Raw genomic sequence first — 20,901 nt, forward strand, 5'->3', positions numbered from 1 at the left:
AAGAAGTTGTTCTTTAATCAAACCGTAGGTCTATTCAAACTTGTACATCTTCTTGTTGTGGTTCTGTTCGCCGAACTGGAAGTTTTTGTTGCAAACGTTTCGTCCCCTGGCTAGGCGACATCATCAGTGCTTGGGAGCCTCCTGCGAAGCGCTTCTTTGATGTTTCCTCCGGCATTTATAGTGGTCTGTCCCTGCCGCTTCCGGTTGTCAGTTTCAGCTGTCCGCTGTAGTGGTTGGTATATTGGGTCCAGGTCGATGTGTTTGTTGATGGAGTTTGTGGATGAATGCCATGCCTCTAGGAATTCCCTGGCTGTTCTCTGTCTGGCTTGCCCTATGATAGTAGTGTTGTCCCAGTCGAATTCATGTTGCTTGTTGTCTGCGTGTGTGGCTACTAAGGATAGCTGGTCGTGTCATTTCGTGTTCCATTTATATCGTTTATTGATTTATCTCACTGGGTTTCAACCTCATTAAATGATCACCAGCTAAGTACTTTGCCCATCATTGCTGGACTACCATCAATCCCTTTAATGAAACCTGCAAGTGTTGCCTTCCCTACAATGGTGTTGTAAAGTATCATACTTCATCATTTAACTTTTTGTTAAAGCAGATGTACAAATGTACCCTGATAACACGATGGATCCAGATTTCCTGCTGTAATTATTACTGTGGAAGGATTGAAGCAAGGCCATATGGGCAGCTGGGATTTTGACCAAATTGCTGACAGATTGATGACAATGACATTTCTGGTGGAAACGTCAGCATAATGGTACCTGAGGTAATGGGGTATGTGCAGTGGACAAGAACGCACATTGCTGAACACAAGAGCATTTCTGGATAAGCATTATTTAACACTAATTAAGCTGGGATTTGTTCCTTGTTCAAATCTTGTCCCCACCGCCCTCACACACAAAGCTTTCTCCCAGACTGCAGAACAGGAGGGAGCCCTCAGCCACTTAACTGGCAAGCGTCACACCTTCAGTCAGATTGAAGAAGGCTGGGTGCGGAAATAACAGAGGAAGGAGGGTGGGGGAATTGGGTGGAGATGGAACCCAGAGAGACAACAGCTGTTGAGCAGACAAAGGGATGGATTATAACAGGCTGGTGAGAGTGAATTACTGATAGTAGGGACCACAAGTATTTTAAAACGTGTTACCAGCTTGTTTTCTCTAAATTCATGGAATCTGGGCACTACTGGCTAGGATAGCATTTGTTATCCACCCAGTTAGCCACATTGCTGTGGGTCTGGAGTTACAAGCAGGCGAGACCAGGTAGGGTTTCCGTAGGATTTCCCTTTGTAAAAGGCATTATTGAAACAGAAAGGTTTGTCCCCCTCCTCTGCTCCCCAACGATTGTTCATTATCAGACTCCCAATTCCAGATTTTTATTGCATTCAAATTCTACCATCTGTGGGATTCAAAATCACATCCCTCCAACATTACCTGGGTCTCTAGAATAACAGTCCAGTGATTATACCACTAAGCCATCTCCTTTCCTTGGTATTTTCTTGTTTCCCACAGGTACTAGCATCCATCTCTTTTCCTAACTGTTGTTCTCTCTCTCTCTCTCTCTCTCTCTCTCTCTCTCTCTCTCTGGGCTGCGTCCCCTCACTCCTTCCCCCACCCACCCCACGTTGCCTTCAGCATATATACCACCTTGTCCTAGTTGCTAGCAGCTCTGCAGATGGGTCACTAGACCCAAGACATTAACTTTGCCTTCTCTCCACATGCTGCCAGATTTTGCTGAGTTTTCCCAGTAATTTCTGTCCTTGTTTTGGATATACCCATGTGGGTCTGTACTATATCAGACACTATGTACAGAGCCACTGTGGCTGTACATACCAACACAGTGAATGGAACTTTTGGGATGAAGTAACCGCTGGTCTTTGATAAATCGATTGCATACGGCGAGGAAACAAACTTGATGTTTTTGATTTCGACTTCTTCCATTTCTCCACCTGTCAGAAAATAGAAAGAGCTTTCACTTGTGTTTGTTTATTATTTAACAACATATAATACAGCACAGGAACAGGTCCTTTGATCCACCAAGGCTATGCCAACAGATAATGCCTTTCTGACCTAAAAAGCATTTGCCTCCATACTGTCCATATCCCTCTACTCCCTACCTATCATGTATCTGTTAAGATGCCTCTTAAATGTTGCTATTACATCTGCCTCCACCACCTTCTGTTTGAATTCAAGTTTTTGATGAAGTTTTCTTTCATTTCCATTTGCAATCATTTTCCTGCTGCTCTTTGTTTCCACCACAAGAGTCGCTGACAAAGGGAGCATTTGTTGTCCACCCTTATTTGTCCCTGAACTGGGTGCTTGTTAGGAGCATTTCAGAGGGATATGAGTTAACCCATTGCTGTGGGCATGTCGATCAGAAAAGATAAGCATTGCCTTAATGAACCAGATGGAATTTAATGTTACTAATATTGCAAGCCCAGCTCCTCAACGGACCATGAGCATATGGTAAATCATAATATCTTCATGCAGGTTGAAATCACTCCACACGGGCCAGTATCCCATCACCAAATCACACTTTATTTACATGTGCACAGTACACTGGCTGTGGCCAGCCAGCTTGCAGTTAGTCCTTGAAATCAGGAGACTCTCTGCATTCCTTATTTATTTCTATATATATATATTTTTAATCTGCTTATTTTTTGTGTTTATTTCTTTTTACCCCTGTGTTTATACTGGTCAGCCAGGGCTCCCTGATTCACCCAGGTAAATAACTGCAATCAAGGATTTCATAGTCAGTAAGATCCACCTGGTCCCAATCACTACACAGAGGCAATCAACTTAACGAAAGCAAATTGTGTTCGACAAAGCGTGGAGTTTTTGTGATGGTGTAGCTAGCAAAGTAGTTCAGGGGAAACAGTGAATGAAATATATTGGAGCTTCTAAAATGCATTCAATGAGACACCACACAAGAGTTATTGCATTTAGGTCTTCTGGGACTGGATGCATTTTATTTTGCATGAAATGGGGATAAAATGGAAAGTAGGAGTAAATGGTTAATTTTTGGATAATAGGTTGTAACTAATGAAATGCAAGGCTTCGCAATTGCAGCTCATTTATTGATGGTGTATTGATTGTGACTGGACCTTGTTTCCTTCAGTTAGATATGATTTGTTTCATCTGATTTGAACTACGTACCTTGTGACATTTAATTCTGACCAAAATTGATAAGATGCCGAGTGAATGTCCATTGTTTTGTTCAGCATTGTACTGGGCTTATCCAAATACAGTTGATATTACTTACTCATCCTAGACATATTGTCCTGATTTATGAACTAGATTTGACTAAATGCAAGTAGTGTGGCTCGACTCCTATGTCTCCAGAGAGAGACAACAAGCGAGCCAGAGATGGACATATTTTTAATCAATAAGAGATCAGGAGTTATGGCAATAAGGAGGGAAGGTGGAGCAGATGGTTAAGTGATCAACCATTGACTAGTGAAGAAGACTTGATGGATCAGTGGCCTATTCCTACTCCAAACCTTAAGGTTTTGAAAGAGTAGTTCAGGTCTCTGAATTACTCCTACCACTATACCCTCATATCCACCGTCCAATCTGTTCAATTGATAACATTTATCAGAAGCTGGGGCTGCATCAACCTTAATTGATCAAGTTAACTTGGCAGTCCAATTAGACTGCCTTTATACTTATGTATAGGATATGAGTTAAATGCACACACCCTCATGATGACATTGGTTGCCAGGGCTTGAGGAGACAGCCATTTCCCCCCCAGAAATGACATACCTGGGGATTTATCCACCTTTTAACCGTTTCAAGACATCCAGCACTTCCTCCTCTGTAATCTGGACATTTTGCAAGATGTCACCATCTATTTCCTTACAGTCTATATCTTCCATATCCTTTTCCACAGTAAATACTGATGCAAAATATTCATTTAGTATCTCCCCCATTTTTTGTGGCTCCACACAAAGGCCGCCTTGCTGACCTTTGAGGGGCCCTATTCTCTCCCTAGTGATAATGATTCTATGTGTATTGATTTATTAACTATTAAAGAAACAATGTATTCTGAATTCCCTGACTCTTAAAACACTAAGTAGACAGATAAACAGACAATTAGGAAATATAGCCACAAACAAAACTGAGTCTTGACCAGATTGTCAGGGCCTGCTGGCTGTGGTTAGCACATGTCTGCTTTAAAATTTATTCAAGTTGAACAATAGATGTGTTTCTGCAAGTGCAATCAGTTTTTGAGGATACTTGTGTTTCAAATATATTAAATACTGACATAGATAACAATGTTCTGGCCAGAGTGGAAGTCTGGACAAATACTTAATCTGGTTTGATGTGTATTCCTTTCCCGTCTGGTATCTGTGAAAACCATAACATTCAGAAAGTTAAAGATCACACAACACCAGGTTATAGTCCAACAGATTTATTTGGAAGTACAAGCTTTCATGAAGGAGCAGTACTCTGAAAGCTAGTGCCTCCAAATAAACATGTTGGACTATAACCTGGTGTTGTGTGATTTTTCAATTTGCACACCCCAGTCCAACACCAGCATCTTCAAACCATAACATTCACAGTCACATTTCTCACCCTTTGCAGATTGGACCTGCACGATTCCGTGCTCCAGAGCTGCTCTTTCGACCTGACTTGATTGGTGAAGAGTGCGAAGGAATCCATGAAGTCTTAGTCTTTGCAATCCAGAAATCTGACATGGATCTGAGGCGAACGCTTTTCTCTAACATTGTGCTGTCAGGAGGATCAACTTTATTCAAAGGTATCCATTTATTGTATTTGCAAGTTAGGACGGTCATACTTGAATAATGTTAACTCTGTCTTGTACAGGGTGATCTATACTGATTGATCTCTTTCTCTGGAGGCTTGTACTGATTTGTAAGAATTACAAATCAACGAATGCACTTGGGATATGTCTCAAATTTATCAGTTCAAAAGTCACAGCTCACAGCACGAAAGGTAACCAGATTTCTTCAAGGTTAAATTGAGTTTTCCTTTACTGCAGTGAACAAACAACTTCTGCTGTATGCACCTCTTTGCCTTTCTCGCTCTCTGTGCCTGTGTGACTCTGTAACCTGTTTCCAGTTCCAACTTCCTCAATTAGCTGAGAACTAATCAGTTCCACTTGTAAACAACTTATCAGCTCCTAATAGTCTGCACATTGCAGGAACCCATAGCCGCAAAAACAGAGTTCACAATAGATCTCCAGTTCCTTGTTCTGAAATTATGCAACCAACCCGATAAACTCCTGTTTTTAAAAACAAATTTTTCTCATGTCAGTCCATTGTTTTTAAAGATATTCAAAATAATAAAAATACACTGTACTTACACAATACTTGTTCTATAAAAGCGAAAATCCATGCACTTAGTTAGACATTTAATGGTAAGGTCCTCGGGAGTGCTGCTGAACAAAGAGAGCTTGCAGTGCAGGTTCATAGCTCCTTGAAAGTGGAGTCGCAGGTAGGTAGGATAGTGAAGAAGGTGTTTGGTATGCTTTCCTTTATTGGTCAGAGTATTGAGTAGAGGAGTTGGGAGGTCATGTTGCGGCTGTACAGGATATTGGTTAGGCCACTGTTGGAATATTGCGTGCAATTCTAGTCTCTTTCCTATCGGAAGGATATTGTGAAACTTGAAAGGGTTCAGATAAGATTTACCAGAATGTTGTCAGGGTTGGAGGATTTGAGCTATAGAGAGAGGTTGAACAGGCTGGGGCTGTGATTCCTGGAGCGTCAGAGGCTGAGGGGTGACCTTATAAAGGTTTATAAAATCATGAGGGGCATGGATCGGATAAATAGACAAAATCTTTTCCCTAGGGTCGGGGAGTCCAGAAGTAGAGGGCATAGGTTTAGGGTGAGAGGGGAAAGATTTAAAGGAGACCTCGGGGCATGAGCTGCCAGAGGAAGTGGTGGAGGCTGGTACAATTGCAACATTTGAAAGGCATCTGGATGGGTATATGAATAGGAAGGGTTTGGAAGGACATGGGCCGGGTGCTGGCAGGTGGGACTAGATTGGGTTGGGATATCTGGTCGGCATGAACGGGTTGGACCGAAGGGTCTGTTTCCATGGTGTACATCTCTATGACTCTGTGACTCTGATTGCATATTTGAAAGTCTTAGAGTTGTTTGTAGTGATTGCATTATTTCATTACTGTGTTTTTAAAAAAGTCTTAGGCTGCACGTAACTGTGGGCAAAATCCCAGTTAACAGGCAACTGTTCATATGCCTGGGTGCCAATTATAGCACTCCGTAACCTTGTTTCTTTGTGTCTGATCCTAGCTGCTCATGAGCCAGCTGGTTGTGCTGTGTTGATAGAGTTGGTGTTTATTGCTGATGAAAGGGCAAGTAAGACACACAACAGTATGAAAGTCAGGACCACACACAACCAAAGAATTGCATGATGCACCTCATAGAACCTGAGTGTCGAGAGGTAGCCAGTATGGGGGAAAGAAAGACATAAGGTCTGGTAACTTTATTCAGCTTTTGGTAATCATTTTTGGTTTCTTCAGAATGTTTTTGCTTGCATCCAATGAATAACAGCAGTGCCAATGAAAACCCTCAGTTATACTGCCCACTGTCCTCAGCACTAATTGAGAGGAAATAGAATTCTATAGCTCTCATGGAACAAAATATCTAATTATATGCATCCACAAGCGTTTTGAATGCTCAGTGGTTGCAGATGTTAACTCTAATTTTTAAAACAGTTATTTAGAAATTCATTTTTGTGAAGTGTCAGCTGGAAATTCCCAGAAAAACTTCTATCCAACCTGTTTGGACATTTTGAGACACCTCCAGGAAACGTGGGACTCGAGCTAAGGTCATCTGCCCATAAGTAGAGACACTGTTACTGCACCACAAGACCCCTGAATTGTTTTAAAGCTTACATTTTAAAGGATTCCCTCAATACCCTTTATTAACTGCTGGTGCATGACTGCTGAGTTTTTAGTTGTTCCACTCCAGATGACAAATTAACAACATTTAATTACAGTCATGGTGTTGAAGTGATGCAAATACATGCTGCATTGCTCAAAAATGTAGTGTAACAAGGACATTGACTGTAGCAGGGTTTATAGATATACAACTTAATATAAACCTGAAAATCCTGCTGACAGTGTTACAGGAAGAAAACTCTTTGCATTTATCCTATATTTGAGCACAGCACGGTGGCTCAGTGGCTAGCACTGGCTGTCTCACAGCGCCAGGGACCTGGCTGCAAATCCAGCCAGGTCAGGTGAATTGACCATGCTAAATTGCCCATTATGTTCAGGGATGTGTAGGTTAAGTGTATTGGTCAGGGGTAAATAAAGGGTAGGGGGAGTGGGTCTGGGTGGGTTACTGTTGTGAGGGTCAGTGTGGACTTGTTGGGTTGAAGGTCATAATCAATTTGTTTTACATTGATTAACTCATAGGTGGGAGTAGTTTGTAGGTTATCAAGCAGTAGTTGCGGCTTTGACACAGTATAAAGCAGAAATTTGAGGTGCATGTAAATTGAGTAAGGCAGAAATAATGGGTGACTTCAATTGATATATGGTCTGGATAATCTAATCCGTACTAATGTGTTGAGCATGAATTATTGGAGGCTGTACAGGATAGACTTTTGGAGCAATATGTTGAGAAACCAACTAGAGATCAGGCTAGAATAGATTTATTACTCTCTAATGAGAACAAGCTAATCAATAACCTTACTGTAAAGGAACTTTTGGGAAAGAGTGACCATAATAAGAAATTCTGAAATTGATTTAGCTCATTCTGAAACTAGGGTCTTAAATCTGAACAAAGGAAACTAAGTATAAGGGGCAAATTAGACCATAAGATATAGGAGCAGAAATTAGGCCATTCAGCCCCTCCAGTCTGTTTCGCCATTCAGTCATGGCTGACAAGTTTCTCAACCCTTTCTCCCTGTAACTTTGATCCCCAAGAACCTATCTATCTCAGTCTTAAATATGTTCAATGACCTGGCCTCCACAGCCTTCTCTGGCAATGAATTCCATCGATTCACCACTCTCTGGCTGATGATGTTTCTCCTTATTCCTGTTCTAAAAGGCCTTCCCTTTACTCTAAGGGTATGCAATTGGCTATGGAAGATTGAAAAAAAATACACTACCGTTCAAATATCCTGTAGTACCTGCAGGTGTATTTCAGCTTTACTATGAGTGTCTGTAATGTTGTTTCTCTTTGAAAGACCTCACATCACATGAAATTAAAATCCTCACCCTCACATACAGAACACTCATCCCACCCATTCCAGGTCTGTTCACAGCCATTTTCCATCTCCATTGCACACTCCTTATGTACAGCAGGATGGAAGGAAACAGTGGTCACTCCTCAAGCAGTGAGTTTCAGGCTCAGCATTTTATTAATGGTGAGCTCCCAGAGGTAAGTAGTTCATTTTTGGTAGTCATCACCATCAACTCTATATGCTTCAAAGTTCTCCAAGGTTCCCATCCAACCCATCTATCTAATCTTCATCTGCCTGCTTTACCCCACAGTGTAAACCCCAGGCATATTGAGTAAACATGCTTGTTCTAATAGTGCATTGGCACTCTCCATTGAAGCTAGGATGGTGCTGTTGATTTCTCTCACCCCCTGCCCCACTACCTCTTTCACCACAGGTTCTCTTCCCTACTTACATATTGAGTTCCTCCCTTCACAGTTCTAATCCTCTCTGCATTGGAGGTGATAATAGAGTAATAGGATTCTCAATAGACTGTTAGTGTAGAGGCCTCTATAGTTTTTTGAGGACCCATGTAATCTTTTGAGGAGACATGACAAATTGTGGAATTTGAATTCAATAAAAATCTGGAATTAAGAACCTAATGGTGACCATGAAACTATTGTTGATTGTTGGAGAAACTCATCTAGTTCACTAATACGGAAGGAAACTACTGTCCTGATCTGACTTATGTGTGACTCCAGACCCACAGAAATGTGGCTGTCTCTTAACTGCCCTCTGGGCAGTTAGGAATGGGCAATAAATGCTGCCTACCCAGTGACACCCACCTCCCAGGAACGAATAATAATAAGAATTCCAGCTATTCTGTCTCCAATCCTCCCAATTAAATTCCCCAGCTTCCCTTCCACAGCAGTGGCCCCTGGCAATCTTGGTCCCACAAGGCTGACCATGGCCCACTCTTCAGACTTTAGAGATATGTGACCCCTGACTCTGCCCAAGCCACTGGATATTGGAGACTACTTTGTATCTGAGGGGTACCTCCCTGGACTTGACTGCGAACTACTTCCCTCAGACCTTCAGAGAGAGCCCGGTTGCCTTCATTGTCCACTCTGACATATAAAGAAATACCTCCTCGTGGAGAGCATAGGGAGCTGGAATAAGTACCAGTTACCCCAAACCTTCATTATTCATAATGTTATTCATTGAAGGGGTATGGGTGTCACAGTGGCCAGCATTTATTGCCTCTCCCTAGTTGAGAAGGTGGTGGAGAGCTGCCTTCTCCAACCACTGCAGTCCATTTGGACAATGCCATTAGGAGGAAGTTCTAGGATTTTGACCCAGTGGTAGTACAGGCATGGTGATATATTTCCAAGTCAGGATAGTGAGTGGCTTGGAGGGGAGCTTGCAGGGGCTGGTGTTCCCATGTATCAGCTGCCCCCATCCTTCTAGATGTAGTCGTGGGTTTAGAAGGTGCTAAGAACTTTTTGATGGTCTTTTATTGTAATTGAGCTAACATTCATGCTTCAGAATCTAAATTCAGAATATAGATCTTCACCTAAATAGAGGGAAAAGATTGTAGTCATGATTTGGAGACATTGGTGTTGGACTGGGGTATACAAAGTTAAAAATCACACAACACCAGGTTATAGTCCAACGGGTTTATTTGGAAGCGCAGGTTTATTTGACAATCACCTGATGAAGGAGCAGTGCTCCGAAAGCTAGCGCTTTTTTTATGGTTAAAGTTCTAATAGGTTTGGGAAAATACTACTTAATTTCCAGTGAATATAATTCATAATTCAGTCTAAATTGGCACCTTACAGTCAGATAAATGCAGGGACGGCTGATGTAGGATGTAGAATGTAGAAATGACAGTGACACAATAAGCAAACATTTTTTTCAGTGGGTGTTTGAGGGTTCATGAGGAGAAATTCCCTATTGCTATTTATTGTTATTCCTAAAAACATTCTAAGAGCTTGTCTTTGTCATTTCACTGAGAATAGCATCCAGAGGGAGATGCTCAAATAGGGAGAGGAAAGATGGATTGTGACTTTGCATTGGCCTGTATTTTACAGAATAGGAGAGCTTCATCTATCTATCCATACCGTTTAATATTTTGTCTGTCTAGTGAGATCTTTCTTTCTGCACTTCATTTCTCAGTTGTAGAGTTGATCTTTGACTTAGTTGATTTTAACCTACTTGCGAATCCTCTTGCAAGGATGCCTTCCTTGAAGAAGCTCTCTTCCTCCCTCTACAATTCTCCTCGTTGATCTTTGTCTAGTCAGTCTCCATAGCTTATTTCCATTTCAAAATGCTCAGCCTTAGTACAATAACTTTTAGAAATTGTTTAAGGATAAGCATGCAGCAATTAATAAACATAATCCCCTCCATCTGTCTTTTCAGTCGATGTTATTTGGGAGATCACATTGTAAGTTTGTCCCATTTCTGATACCATTGCAGTAACTATGCTAATAAAAACTTGCTGTGTGATTATGAGGAGAGATGCTAACAGAGTAAGAAGTGAACATGCTGCAGCGTAGGAAGAACTTGAGCTCTTGAATGTTTGTCACCTATGGACTTTAACTGTTGGAAACTGTTTTCTATGGAAGTCCGATGTGAATCATTAACTCCCCCCCCTTTAATCAGTTGCTTTGTTAAAATTAATGGACAAAGCATCTTGCTGGGACCCAGTGACCTTTTTGTCCTCTGCCTCTCCTTCCTCCCTGTCTGAATTCCCGAGAGTCCCTCCCCAATTAAAAATTAATAAGTTCTGTCAAACTGTTTGAAGGAAAGGCAGTGTTTATTTTTATTAGAGGTAGAAGGGGGAAAGTGAAGCTAAATGTTCTATCGAGATCATATAACAAGAATATGAAATGTGAGTAAATCCTTATCGGGATGGGATTTCGGAGAGCTGGAGAAATGTTTGATCGATTCTGAAGTAGCTTTTTCAGAGTATACCAAGCCCTTTTACACAATAATAGAGAGAGCACATTTGATTTCTCGTATTTATTCCTGTCTTTTCAGGAAACAGATAAACATCATCTGACTTGGATGCATTCAGTAAAGTAGCAGACAAAAGAAAATGCTGTAGGAGCCGATTGCTGGTCTTAAACGAGACAAATGTGGCTCTGTTGCACAAATCCTTCATTTCCATTAAAATTGTTGTTGTGATATCTTATTCCTTCACTCTGTGCCATGAGAACCTTTACATGAATTAATGCAGCAATTTATTTTGTACAAACTGTTATCGAGAAACAACTGTTCCACAGCATTATATTGCCCCCTAGTGGAAACACCATCATATGGATTGTGTTGGAAAAGGATGTCAATTTTTCTGTAAGATGGTTTCTTCTCCTAAAGCTATACACAAGAAAAATGCTTGATAGATTCTTCAAATCTGTCGCATGATGGGATATCAGAAGGTGGAAGTTAGATTGTACGTTCAGTGTGTGATACAAAATTATTAAGTTTCTTTTAACTTTCTTGGTGAGTCAGGGAGACACTCGCACCAGTAATTACAACTCATTTCATCATTCTCAAGGAAATTGAGTTCTGGATCTGTTCTTTTTTCCCTCCTAGGTGCCTCAGGCAGATTATGAAGGTATAGTACTGTACTTAGATAGTTCCAAAACCATGATAAAGAATGTCCCTATCAGGTTAGGGAGAAGTGGAAATTAGTGAATAATTGAAGTTCCACTGGAATAAGGAGCAGATCAAGCAACTGTCCAATGCGATCAGAGAAGCCCTCATTATGAAATGTTCCTTTCAGTTTTTCTTTGGAGTTTTGTTCTTAAGTTGACTAGACTTGAAAAGATACAGTATGTAACATACATAAAAATGTTTTCCATGAACTATACTACATTACTTTCTTGGGTAAGGTTCTGATGAGGAACCTGTGTGTAATATATCCAGTAATAGCTGTCCTTCAGTAGCTCACTCACCTCTGAATCAGAAGACTGTGTGTTCAAGACTAACTCCAGAGACAGTAGCACATGATCTAGGTTTAAATTTCTGTGCAGCTGCACTGTTGGAGTTGCTATCTTTCAGAAACAATGTTAAAACAAAGGCCGTAACAGTTTTGACAGGTGAATGCACAAGATCCATGGCAGTATTTCAAAGAAAAGCTCTCCCTGATATCCCAGCCAACACTTCTCTTTTAACCAACACTAATAAAGTCAACTGTCTGGTCATCATAGCATTGCTGTTTGTGTGAGGTTTTTGGCTGCCATGCTTCCAACATTACAACAGAGAATAGTCTTCAAAATACATAATTAGCTGTAAAATGCTTTTGAACACCCTGAGTTTGTGAAAGGTTCAATTTAAATACAAGTTCTTTCTTTTAATAGTTATCTTCCCAAAGATAAGCAGGATATATATGGCAATACTGATCTTTTGATGTCATGGAGTATGTAGCACACCCTGAACTGAAGCTTGTGGATTGCTGGAAACTGTTCTGTAACAAACATTAATCTGAATGGAAACAGGTGAAACGACTCTTTCACAGTTATTTAAAAGTTATTCCTAATGTTTGGTGGAAAATTTTAGATAATAGGGCAGGTTTCCAGTTGCAGAAATTTGCTTGTCCTACTGATGGATGAAGTGATCAGTTTACTGTTCAGATGTTCTGATTTTTTCCACAGGTTTAGTGGATTAGAGATGGATTGAAGTATCAAGCAGCGATCTGAACAATTCTCAATCTACTTGAAATTTCACAGTCCAGCACATTTAATTTCCAAAACAGATTTTAAATTTAGCACAGTGAACATCTGTTTGGAAAAGCTACTGAGTACTGATGCACATGATATAATGGTTTGCTTATCCCTGTCTCGTCGCCAACTGCTTTTCATTTGCTATTTCTTTTAAACACAGGATTTGGTGATAGACTTCTGAGTGAAGTAAAGAAATTGGCACCAAAAGATATAAAAATAAAGGTATTGTTTTGTGTTCCAACACCCCATATGTTGACATCACCTTTCCTCCTCAACTGGTTCACAGCTAATTTTATGTCTCACGCTTACAATCAATTGTGGAGTACTTGAAACAGACTTTACTGATAGCAAGTTTTGAGAAGAGTAGCTCAGGTTGAGGTTCTGGATGTAGGTTTCCTCGCTGAGCTGGAAGATTCGTTTTCAGACTTGAAAGACCCTATCCAAGACAACAAGCAAAACTAACATCATTTACAAAATACCATGCAAGAACTGTAACAAACACATTGGACAAACAGGCAGAAAACTAGCCACCAGGATACATGGTAATCAACTAGCCACAAAAAGACATGACCCTCATCTGTATCCTTATGTACAGATGAGGAAGGACACCACTGTGACTGGGACATCATATTCATCCTAGGACAAGCCAAATAGAGACACGCAGGAGAATTCCTAGAAGCATGGCATTCCAACCGGAATGACGTCACCACAGGAAATGGCATCACCGACCAAGGAACCCTAAACACAAATAGAAAACGAGCCATACTACCAGTGCTTCATCCGGAGGCTCACTGATGATGTTACTGCGTATGGTGACAAAATGTCTGAAAACAAACCTTCCAGCACAGTGAGCAAACCTACATCCAGACTTTACTGATGCCTGAGGTGAATGATAGGCCCATCCAGAACAATAGAATATTTTCCCTTTATGTTCGCAGGCCTGTGAAGGTCTGTTGAAAACTCTGCTCTATTTAGTACACATCATTTCCTGCAGAGAATCAGAATTATTACAGTGCAGTAGGAAGCTTCTTGACCCTTGTGTCTCTGAATATTGTTGTCTACGATATCCAACATCAATCTCTTATATTTATTGGAACCTGTTCATTGTACATACTCACAAGTACACTTTTTATATTTCTGAAGTTGGGAAGAGGATTATTCATTACAGCTTCTCAAAGTTGTTGTGCCAATGATTTGATTCAATCTTGGCAAATCTGTGTAAATCTTTGTATAATTGCCACGGTGGAATTTGAAACAAATGCAGAAAATGTTGAACAGACTCACCATATTTGACAGCATCTGTGGAGGGAGAAACAGAGCTTATGTTCCAAGTCCAATAGGACTCTTTTTTTCAGATGAGAATTTGGGTGGAATTTGACCTTGCATCCTTTGTTTATCAATCCCACAATATGAGCAGTATAGACATATAAACACATGTTCACGGACTTGACCATACACTGGGGATCATCTTAATTTAGATTCAGTACAAAGAAAGAACAATCACAGTTGTATACATCAAAAAGTTGGATATTTTTCTTTAAAATTAAGGTTTTAAATATTTAACTACCACATGGACTCTGAAATCAGAAGTGCCAGAGCACTTTTCTTATATTAAAGATTGCATTTTAGAAACATTTCCAAAAAAAAAAGTTAAAACAAAATGTCTTAGATCCACTAAAAGTTTGATGCTGAAATGATCTTTTCTAGAAGATTAGATCTTGCAGGTGTGTAAACTATTGAGGTTAAATAATACTTTATCCGTTCCGTATCTATTTCATTACAGATCTCCGCCCCACAGGAGAGGTTATACTCCACATGGATAGGGTGAGTAGGTAACGTGAGGTACAATGCTTTTGAAAATGACTTTGCAAAATATGGTTTGACCGTATCTCCGATTTCTTTGGCAAAGTAAAGTTTTTGTTAGTAGAGGTTTCACTGTGTTGCTTTCTGAAAATGAAAGCTGTTAGATCTATCATTTTGTAGCGTTGTCGGATTTATCCTGGTCAGATCAGCTTTGGCCTGACTAATGGGAAAGGACCTTGCAGACTCTTCAATCCTTCTAATGACCATTTCCTTTTGTAATCATAGCCTTACTCTTCAAACATGCATTCGCCATCTGGTTTTCTTATCACACATCACAGAACCAGCTTCCAAAAATATAGTTTATCTTTTCATCTATTACTCTTGTAAATGCCATTTATATAAAAGTTAATGGGTATTTGATTGTTATGGAATCTGTGCTACCATCTGTTGCTCTTAAGAGTCATTGGGGATGCCTTCAACCCAAAATGCTTAGGTTTAGATCAGGTTGGAAGTAAAGTATTAGAAATCTTAAACATTACCCCATCCCTAACACTTCCAGTTTTAATGGGGGCAGAATAGGAGTCAGAAACCAGCCAGCTCACTCCCAGGAAGAGGGAGGCCATTTAAATATTATTATAAAAGATACGTGTCTCAAATTTAAAGACCTTTTTAAATGTTATGCTGGCTGGCTGGGTTTCCAGAACCTTGAGGAAATCCAACAGCTAAAGGATGCTGACAACTGCAGGATCCATGAGGCAAGTTTTTTGTTTTGTGTGCCTTTCTGTTTATCTGCTGAAACTACATACCCTGCTTCTGCAGCTGCCCCATGAGCAAACATGTCCTCTGGACTGTGACCCCACCTATCCAGCATTAGCAGCCTCCCTTAGGGCAGCACAGTGGCTCAGTGGTTAGCACTGCTGCCTCACAGCGCCAGGGACCCAGGTTCAATTCCAGTCTCGGGTGACTGTGTGGAGTTTGCACATTCTCCCCATGTCTGCGTGGGTTTCCTCCGGGTGCTCCGGTTTCCTACCACAGGCCAAAGATGTGCAGGTAAGGGTGAATTGGCTATGCTAAATTGCCCATAGTGTTCAGGGATGTGTAGGTGTAGGTTAGGTGTATTAGCCAGGGATAAATGTAGGGTAGGGAAATGGGTCTGGGTGGGTGAGTGACTGTTGGGAGCGTTGTTGTGGATTTGGGCCGAAGGGCCTGCTTCCACACTGTAGGAATTCTAACATTCTTCTCTGATCCCCGCCATCTCCTCACCAGCCCGCATGCCTCCTGTCCCTCTGGTCCACAGAGGACTATGGACACTCAGTCCTTGAACTTCTAGGTCTCCTTTGGCATTGCTCATGGGCAGTAATACAGACAATCTGGGCAAGGGATAGATGGATGTCTAAGTGACAGAAAATAGAAACCAAACAGGCTGAGCTGAATATGTGAATCAGGCCAGAAACACAAGGAGATATCACTTGGGCAGAACAGAAAAGTTCAGCGGGTTGGAAACCACTCACACAGTTAAGTATTTTCTGGAAGGGAAGAATTCTCAAAACAATTGAAAAATAGAAAGCTACAAGTAGAGTTAGAAACTAAAAAAATGCTGCTTTTTGCATTCTGGTATGGCCGTGTCACACTGTGGACTAAAATCCAAGGTGTAATTACAAAACAAAGAACTGCAGGTACTGGAAATCTGAAATGAAAACAGAAATTGCTGGAGAAACTTGACAGGTCTGGCAGCATCTGTGGAGAGAGAGAGAGAGACAGAGAAGGTTAATGTTTCGATAACTCTTCTTGGAGTACAGTTCTGAAGAAAGGTCACTGGACAAGAAACCTTAACTCTGTTTCTCTCTCTGTAGATGCTGCCAGACCTATGGAGTTTCTCCAGAACTTTCTGTTCTTGTCCAAGATGTAGTTTGTCTATGAGGTCAGAATAGATCAGTCAGCATCAGAGTCAAAAGTACTAGCTCACGATAGGAACAATTTGCTACAGCCTTTATCAGAGGAAAACATTCCTGGGTGTTTCACAGGAGGCTCATGAAACACAATTGGACAGATGAGTGTAGGTTTTAGAAAGTGAGGGTCATGGGATGGAGAGGTTTGTGGGAGATGGGCGAGTGCCAGCTGCAAGGTAGCTGAATATAGGCCCACTACTGATGGAAATGTTCACTTTAGACATGTGCGAGCAACCAGAAATAGGCAAGTATAAAAATATCTGATAAAGGATACAAAGAAAGGGAATGATTGGGCCTCTGAAATGATTTAAAACAAGAATAAGCATTTTAAAATTAACATATTTTCAGACGAAAGTCAACAATATGTTAAGGTGGTGAGTGAACAGAACTGGGTCCAAAGTTAAGATGTGGAAAGCAGAACTTTGGATGATACCAAGTTTATGGAGGATGGGAGATAGGAGATGAACAAGAACATTGGCATAGTCATATTTAGAAGTGACAAGGCACAGTGGACTAAGCAGGGAACAGTGGAGGCTGTTGTTATGGAATGGAACTAAATGGCCTTTGTGCTGGAAAGGATATGTCCTCAGAAGCTCATCTCAGGGTCAAATGGAACTCAAGTTCAAAAGGTCTGGTTCAGCCTCAGACTGCCTGGACGGAGGATGGAGTCTGGGGTGAGGGAATAGAGTTTTTGACAGGGACTGAAACTGATGAAGTCTTCCCAACATTATGTGGAAGAAATTGCTGCTCAGTGCTGGATGTATAAATGGCAAGACAGATTAGAAATGGTGGACACAGTAAGTGAGCTGGTGAATAGGTTTTTTGGCAAAGAGGAGAAAGTGAGGAGTGCAGATGCTGGAGAGTCAGAGTCAAAAAGTGTGGTGCTGGAAAAGCACAGCAGATCAGGCAGCATCCGAGGAGCAGGAGAATCGACATCTCGGGCATAAGCCCTTCATGAGGTTGCCTGGTTGTCATCAGCAGACATGGGAGCGGAGGAATAGTGTCTGGTTGCAAATTAGGAGAGAGACAAGGATAGAACCTTGGTATATACTAGAAGTAATGCTATGGAGTGAGAAGGGAAACAATTGTTAGTGATTCCCTAACTACAACTGGATAGCGAGGAATGGAAGCAGGTGATCAGAGCCTCACTCAGCTGGACAGCAGTGGTCAGGCATTGGAGGAGCATGGTTTGGTAACCATTGCCAGAGGTTGCTGAAAGATTAAAAGGTGAGCTAGTTTTTCCTGCACAGACAGGAGAGTGGGTGGCCGCTATTGTCCTGCTTTCATAATTGTGAATTCCGTGCAGGAGTAGGCACAGAAGCATGCTAGGAGAAATTCAGACATGGAGTTGTAACCAACATGGGAAATGGGCACAGATCTTGGAGACAAGGGTATGTTCAGGGTTGGGAGAAGAAAGGGAGGTTGGAGATGGAATGTTAATTTGAAAAGTAAAGGAGTCAAGGAAGGGAGAGAGACAAGTCCTAGATACAGATTATCAAAAATGAGCAAAAAAATCCTGCCCCTTTTTTGAGTATGTAATGTAAATATTTTACTTACAAAGTAGGGAAGCTTATGTTTGTTATCTTCTAATATTTGCATATTTGATTATTTTACAGAGGCTCTATTCTGGCATCGCTTGACACGTTTAAGAAAATGTGGGTGTCCAAGAAAGAGTACGAGGAAGATGGGGCCAGAGCAATACATAGGAAGACATTCTAAGTACCTGTCAGAATTGGCCCATACACAAACTCACTCTGATGTAAACCTTGCTTGTCTGGGTATGGTGTATGCCTGTAAGAAGGTGAATGTGTGTAATATGAGAGCACCGAGGAGATACAAAGACTGGTTTTGGGACACACGTGATCAAAATGAGAGATTTTGGTCATTTTCATTTTTTGTCTGCTTCCCCCACCCCTCTAAACTGCCCCCCGATTATGTTGTCATTTATAGTTAACGTGGTGTGGGAGTCCAGCTATACATGAAAACATGCCAACTGCAATTGGCTATGGCCACAGTCTCTGATTTCTTTGAGGTTATGATGTGAAGTCAGAGTAACAGCAAAAGGAAATGAAAGCTCCTGAGGCAGTTGAGTGGATGTTAAAAAGTGCGGTATGAATGGTAATTTTTAACAGGCTTTTGTTCCTATTGCTTTTGAGACAGGTAAGGAATTTGTAACCTATTGTGCGTAGACAAATTGCACGTCCTGATGTTCCTGAATTTTTTAAGAAATATATCAGCAGAGCTCCGTATGAAATATATATATATATCCCAGTGCTTTTTGTCCATGTCTAGTAACACTAACATATACTGGCTTGTGTGCCTACTAGATGAGGTACCACTTTTAACCCTGCAGGCTGCAAGCATTTTGAGATATTTAGTCAGGTGTTAATAGAGAGAACAAATCAACTGAGAAGCCCTTTAGAAAGCAAGGGCAGACTAGTGGTAAAGTGTGCAGCATGTAAGATATTTTTAAGTTATTTTTCACTCTTCCTTTATAAATGTTTTAAGCTAAGCCAATAGAAACAGTTCAGAAATTCCAGCTTAAACATTGGTTGCCATATGTAAGAAATGAAACATATTTGAAACTAAAATAATTGTCAGTAATACATTATTGGGCAAGAGATAAGTGCAATGCAGTTTAAAGCCAATTGCAGAACAGGTATTGTTCACTTCAGTTCATTCGGATCACCACCACCCCAGTCATATTGTATCCAACTCTGATTTACTGACTCTTGGTTCAAGGAATGCAAACGATGGTTTAGACTGCAGTTGCTTTCAGTATTTATTTCCCAACCATTGGCATTGGAGGGACAGGGTGGTGAGACTGGAGTGAGAGGGAAAAAAAGGAAGTTGTAATTTGAATCGCTCAGAATCAGGAACAAAATTCAAAGCTGTGGCAGAAGGCCTTCCTCTTAATAATACTCTCATAATGTTTAGCATGAAAGAAACGAACAAAGTATTCATTTGAAAATGAAATGCTGATATTTAAGCCTTAGAACTGTTTGTAGTGTCACGTACCACTACATTCGAGCAGTAACACATGTTATAAGTGCCAGTCGTTTTTTTTTAAAAAGTGCAGTAGTTAATACCAACGGTAATGAAGGGAACTGCTGTCAACTGCTGAGAGTAAACATGACAACATAGTAGATCAGCCTCTTCATTGTTTCGAGTTAATTTGAATGACAAACTAAATTGTTTAAACCTTTACCTTAGCATAAATGTCTTAGAAAGTCACCAAAATTGACTGAGAACATCACTGACATTAATTTGTCATGACTGCTGTAGATCTAGGTCTCCTGTACGATGGTGAAGACTTTGAGTAGGTCTGTTCTGACTGTAGCTTTTCCTACGTTATCATCCATTGTTTTACCATGCAGAAGTATTGCAAACTGTGCTGCCAGGTGATGCCACTGTACTTGAGAACCTTAAAATAAAAACTGTTCAAAAGCACTTGCGATTGCTTCTATAATCACTAACATGGAGATCAGTACCACCAGGCATAACAAATATATATATTTAGGTATTTATCACAAGTATCTATTGCACGACAGCTTTTTCCTCAGAGCCTCCAAAAACACCTCCACACACATCTTTGAAGTTTAGTGTGCAAGTAAATTGATTGGAACACAATGATTCTACATCAAAAAGGTGAGTCACTGATATAACAATTTACAGTTTGTGTGAAGGTTTGTAGCTCGGGTGCTCGTTGTTGTGGTTCTGTTCGCTGAGCTGGGAATTTGTGTTGCAGACGTTTCATCCCCTGTCTAGGTGACATTCTCAGTGCTTGGGAGTCTCCTGTGAAGCGCTTCTGTGATCTTTCCTCCGGCATTTATAGTGGTTTGAATCTACCGCTTCCGGTTGTCAGTTCCAGGACAAAGGACCCGATACCCAGCATGAGCAAAACCAATGTAGTGTACAAAATCCCATGCAGGGACTGCACAAAACACTACATAGGACAAACAGGAAGACAGCTAACGATCCACATTCATGAACACCAACTAGCCACGAAACGACATGACCAGCTATCCTTAGCAGCCACACACGCAGGTGACAAGCAACATGAATTTGACTGGGACAACACTACTATTATAGAACAAGCCAAACAGAACAGCCAGGGAATTCCTAGAGGCATGGCACTCATCCACTGATTCAATCAACAAGCACATCGACCTGGACCCAATATACCGGCCACTGCAGCGGACAGCTGGAACTGACAACCGGAAGCGGCAGATTCAAACCACTACAAATGCCGGAGGAAAGATCACAGAAGCG

At 41.0% G+C, this 20,901-nt stretch overlaps 1 protein-coding gene across 1 annotated transcript in view; it reads left to right on the plus strand.

The window, feature by feature from the left end:
• Positions 1 to 20,079, plus strand: part of LOC122561343 (alpha-centractin) — a 57,487-nt gene extending 37,408 nt beyond the window's left edge. Inside the window, exons 8-11 of the mRNA XM_043713063.1 lie at positions 4,590 to 4,764; positions 13,038 to 13,099; positions 14,661 to 14,701; positions 18,246 to 20,079. Coding sequence (XP_043568998.1) covers positions 4,590 to 4,764; positions 13,038 to 13,099; positions 14,661 to 14,701; positions 18,246 to 18,348 — 381 coding nt within the window. The 3' untranslated portion in view covers positions 18,349 to 20,079. The remainder of the gene's footprint in view (positions 1 to 4,589; positions 4,765 to 13,037; positions 13,100 to 14,660; positions 14,702 to 18,245) is intronic.
• The last annotated feature ends 822 nt before the right edge of the window (positions 20,080 to 20,901 follow it).

This window comes from Chiloscyllium plagiosum, chromosome 22 (genome assembly GCF_004010195.1).
Source record: "Chiloscyllium plagiosum isolate BGI_BamShark_2017 chromosome 22, ASM401019v2, whole genome shotgun sequence".
NCBI lineage: Eukaryota > Metazoa > Chordata > Chondrichthyes > Orectolobiformes > Hemiscylliidae > Chiloscyllium > Chiloscyllium plagiosum.